The sequence below is a fragment of the Aedes aegypti genome, chromosome 3, assembly GCF_002204515.2.
Source record: "Aedes aegypti strain LVP_AGWG chromosome 3, AaegL5.0 Primary Assembly, whole genome shotgun sequence".
NCBI classification, from domain to species: domain Eukaryota; kingdom Metazoa; phylum Arthropoda; class Insecta; order Diptera; family Culicidae; genus Aedes; species Aedes aegypti.
The window spans coordinates 149,440,662-149,445,726 of NC_035109.1; the positions used below are offsets into that span (position 1 = coordinate 149,440,662).

General features: G+C 35.6%; 1 protein-coding gene across 1 annotated transcript; it reads right to left on the reverse strand.

The window, feature by feature from the left end:
• Nucleotides 1–2,894: 2,894 nt before the first annotated feature.
• LOC5564428 lies at nucleotides 2,895–4,656 on the reverse strand. The gene is made up of 4 exons (XM_001648724.2): nucleotides 4,238–4,656; nucleotides 4,015–4,179; nucleotides 3,783–3,951; nucleotides 2,895–3,721 (listed from the first exon to the last, which is right to left on the reverse strand). The coding sequence occupies exons 1-4, from the start codon at nucleotides 4,435–4,437 to the stop codon at nucleotides 3,017–3,019; spliced, it is 1,239 nt and encodes a 412-aa protein (XP_001648774.2). The 5' UTR covers nucleotides 4,438–4,656; the 3' UTR covers nucleotides 2,895–3,016.
• Nucleotides 4,657–5,065: the final 409 nt, after the last annotated feature.

Here is a 5,065-nt window from a genome sequence, read left to right on the forward strand (position 1 = left end):
CTGGAACATCGTATTCAAATATTCGCTCCAGTTCACTCTTTGGAACTGTTCAAGTTGGCAGCTCAATTGGTGAAAATTTAGTTTTGCGCAATCCATTCAATGTTTATAGCAATTGAATTTTACATGGAAGAACTTGCTTATGCAATGATAAATCGCATTGACATCTATAAAAATATAAACGCAGATCTCGTATGATAATTTTACGATAAAGAACATTGCTGAAGACCTCGAATTTGATCTTTGGGAAAAAATGCCTTAGTAGTCTAAGTAAGAATTGCAAACAAGGTTTCTTCAAACTTTCCCGAGGTTTCAACTTGTTTGGGGTCTTTTTCAAGGGTTCCATTCTCTATTGTTTTTTTTTAATATTCAAAAAAAAAAACCGAAGTAAAACAATTTACAGCTACAGTCAACGCTGGAAGCCAATGCAATCTGATTAAATTTATTCAGAAAAAATCCTTCTATATCTTTCTCTGAGAGTTTAGAAAAGAAATAAAAGTTTTAATTTTACTGGCGCCAAACCGGATACCGATATTTTTACTAGCAATACTTTTAAGTGTCGGATGTAGCACGTTGTTCTCGTACATTGTGTATAAAGCGCACTACTTCCGACAAATAAAATATTAAACGATGCATAATAACTAATATAAACTTATATAATTTAGTTTTGAGTTTTAGGTGGATTAATTGTCTATGAGAATGCATTATTTGCATTCTAGGAAGTGCACCACCAATTTTCCTCTATCTAACGGTTTTCCATAAAATCAGCAAACAACAAGGACATTCAATTTAAATCCAGTCAAAATTAAAACAGTGCAGTGCTTTATAATGTTCTGCTTTATAATGACTGTATGCAATTATATATTTGTATAATATATCTATTATCTTAAGAATATTCTTAACCTTTAAGAATAACGAATCCTAATGGTTCCAATTATTTAGAGAAATTGAGAACATAGATAATATTTATGTGTGGTCAGTAAATGTGAAGTTGTTAAAATACGGCATACTGTCATGGGCTGGTCATATTGTGTGGATGTATATCAAAGTTTGCTAAATTTGGAACGGCTTATGATTCATTCGGGATCATGATGTGTCAAATTAGTCTTTGAGCGGTTGAAATGCATCGAAATTAATGTAACTCATTATTCTCCTATGAACCCCATATATGGGGAGAGAACAAAAACACAAAAAACGGCTTTTTCCAATTTTTTGCCGATGAAAGATTTTTTAATATGCCGCAAGCTTTTTTTATCTACCATGGCTAACTTTTAGTGAAAAAAGATCGGAGGTTCATGCAAGTTCAATAATATCTGTGTTCCAGCACACCGTGTCAGAGCTCAGCGAGCAATATAATAACGCGAAAACGATCTAAGGAACCCAAAAATTTCACTGTTTCATTCCATTGTCAGAAAATAAAATTAAAGCAAAACTATACTCGAACTGTACTGATAATGATGCAAAAGTGTTCGATATTGTAAAAAAATTGAATAACAATAAATAAATAAAGAAGTAATAATAAAATGTTTTCATGATCTCATAACGCATACCCAAATCCAAAACTTTTAAAGTTTATACATAACATTTAGAAACTCATCGATCATACTCTAAAAAAAATATCCTGGTAAAAAAAATTATTTTCGTGTAATCTGTTAATTCATTTTAATTTATACATATATACATATACATATAATATTTATACATATACATAATATTTAAACATATAATATACATAATACTAATGAATACATGAAAACGACTTGTTTAATTCACGCAAGGCCCTTAACAATAAAATCAGCAACAAACTGCGGTTTCCGTAATAATTTACACCGAAAAATTTTTTTTTTTCTACTAAATGTGAAAATTGTGACATGTTTGAAATGTCATAATTTTTTGTTTATTGGTCTACCATCACAAAATTTTTATGGTAGATAGCTAATATAATGGACCGTTTTCCCTCAAAAAATTACGTTGGTATTCCGATAGGGTTTTGAGATATTTGAGTTTTTGTGTCAAAAATTATGTTTTTTAATGCAAAAAAAATTTTTTTTTTACTGTGTGTTTTTTTTTGGAATCTTTATTTAGTTGTCTAACTTTGTTTCTTTAGTTGTCTAACAATCGAACGAACCGTTTTTGCTGTGCAGCTTTTTGAATATTTTTGAACCATTTTCACATACACCCTTTTGAAAAGTTAGTCGTGACTCAACTTGAAGATTTGATATCGGAAAATGACGATTTAGATGGAACTGGAAAACTGTGCAAAGTTTCAGCTCAATAGAAAAAAATGAATTAAAAAATTTACCAAATTTTGGTGCTGTTGCTTGGAATCACTCAATAGCTCAAACAACGTATTTCATTACCAGATATATGAACTTAAGGAAGTCCTTCAATTCTTGGTAATGAATGGTTAGATTCCTTCAGAAAGTTTACAGCATTACCCAAATCCGGTTTTGCTTCTTTTAACGCTTTGTCAACACGTCTTACCATTCATGGAAGAGGATCTGTTCTTTGTATACGGTAAGGTCCATGTTGAATTGTATTCTGCATTATTTCTTCGTATTTAGATTTAACAAAAATTATCAAATCAAAGAAAATCAAAAATTGTTGAGTTGTTTGATTATGTTGTGTTCCTTGTTTCGGGGAGTAGTGTTCGTGTTGCGGATGATGTTGGCGGTGTGTGTTCTGATTTCCTGTATTTGTGAAAATCAAAACTTTGTCTTAAGAACAAGTATTGGAATCTGTGTTAAGTATTCGCTGAACGGTGAGAGTTTTTAGTATTTTTGCTTTCACTCAGGCCTATACGGGACAATTGTGAAAATAATACTCATAATATCGCTGAGCTGAGAAACAGGCTTGGTCCCAGTAGAGATGTAACGCCAGAAATAAAGAAGATTAAATACGTATACAAATGCGACAGTCACCACAATAATTTAGCTTTATTCCAGAAACATAGAAACAAATCGTTTGTGTCATAACAAATCTCAGAAAAGATCACAGTTTATTGAGCTTCTAGAATACTTCAGTCTAGGTATCCCTTTCGATCAAAATAATTTAACAAATATTCCATTCGTCCTTGATACTTCGGATGACTGAACATATTGCGTCGGAACTCCATGGCCTCCGGAGTTGAACCCAGTAGGTTGCCCAAATCGGCGTTTGCTGTATCCTCGATTAATCGCAATGGAATCAGAAACGTGACGAACATAATACCAACAAACCCCTTGCGAAGCATTTCCACCTGAATATCCAGTAGTGTCGGCATCGGTTTGCTATAGTTCAGCTTCGCCAGACAGTCAACCAGCTCCGAGTGATAATACTGTATTAGCAGATCGAACTGCTCCGTAGTGACATCATCCGAGGACGAAGTGAACAACAGATAGCTCAGATCGATCGCTGGGGATCCGAAGAATCCAACGGCGTAATCGACCAGAATGCTATCGATCGGTTCACCTCGGGAGTCAAACTTGTACATCACGTTGTTCACCCAAAGATCGCCGTGATTGAGAACATTGAACGTTGAACTGTCTCGGGTGTAGACTTGGCAGCCTTTCGGGATGACAGTTTTCTCTAGATCAAACAACTTGTTGGCAATCTTCGTAGCCGTGCTGGGCCATTTCTGAGCTTGCTCCGCGCAGGCAACCATACTGTTCTGAAACAGAGGATAGAAATGTTGCACTTCTTCGTTGATGTTCCGGTAATTGTGATCCTTCATGGTTTCTTCGTCCTGAAACATGGGGAAGGAGTTGTAAAATGAGCGTGTCGCAAGGTATCTCAAACTCAATTACTTGATTGAACATAACAGCTGTCGCCGCGTGAAATTTAGCGATTTTCTCCATAACCATCTCCAGCTGCCGATAGCTGAGCCCTTGCTTCCGATCAGCTGATTTAAAGCCTTGCAAACCCAGATCTTCGAAGACAAAATGTTTAGGGTGGCTAGAATTGACCACGTGTGCCCTGTAATATAAAACAATGGTAAATTGGATTCATCTTGATTGACAGGTCGTCTATCGTTCGTACGTGGGGGCTAACTTTTTCGTGTAGCCAATGGAAGTTAGCATTTGTTCAACTCGAGGCATTACGTTATCGTAAACTGCAATTTCCCGATGAAAGACGTCGTACTCCTCCAACATATCGGCCATACCTTCACTGACCAGCGATGATTTGACGATGTAGGACTGAGTTCTGTAAAACATTCATGAATTATTTTTTGTTAAGTTATATAGCAAAGTATCCAATTTACCTGTGGTTATTGCTACCAGTAACATAATTGACTTTCACGCGTAGAATATCACTGGAGTAGTTTTCTCCTTTCCCTAACGCGAGCTTCACGCTGAAGTCCTTCACCCGGATAGAACTTTCGCACTGGTCTTTGCGCAGAACATCCTCCAGGTACTCCTTGGTGATGTACGGATACTTGGTCGAAAGCGTGTCGGAGTCCATTTTCGGCACAATTATGTTACTCTGGGGCCCTACTGGAGATAATGTATCTTGGAAGATGCCGACCGAACTATTTAACCGAGCAGTTTTCCGCTGGGATGGAGCAAGTAATTGATAAGCGAATAGGTACCTATATCTCGCTGACAGCAGTGATAGCAAAAACTGATTATTGCCGGCAAGTGAATGGCCAAATGTTGTGAAATCTACGAACACCTACCCACTAAAACAAACTTTGGTGCGTTGCTTCTATGTGATTCCACGCGCTAGCGCCGAAAACTGTGGGAAGCATAACGAAGAAGTGTGTACCGTAAGATGGGCTATCTTTGATAATGAAAATAATCTTGATATTTCTGTTAATCAGTTAAACAATACGAGTGTAAAAATAATGAGTATTAGTATGACATTTCATGTCAGAGCTCTATTAACATTTCGCTTAATATTCGGCTTTATATTAAAAGTTGATGAGATTTTAGCATTTTTGAAACGCTGACTAACAATTTGTTCGGTAATGAAAAGGTAATGAAGTTTCAAAAAATTAATTAGGAGTAATATTTGGCAGCCTAGTTATTGTAGAATATAAACATGGTTTCATTTTTTTTAGCGATAAACATGTTTACTAATTGAGATTGAT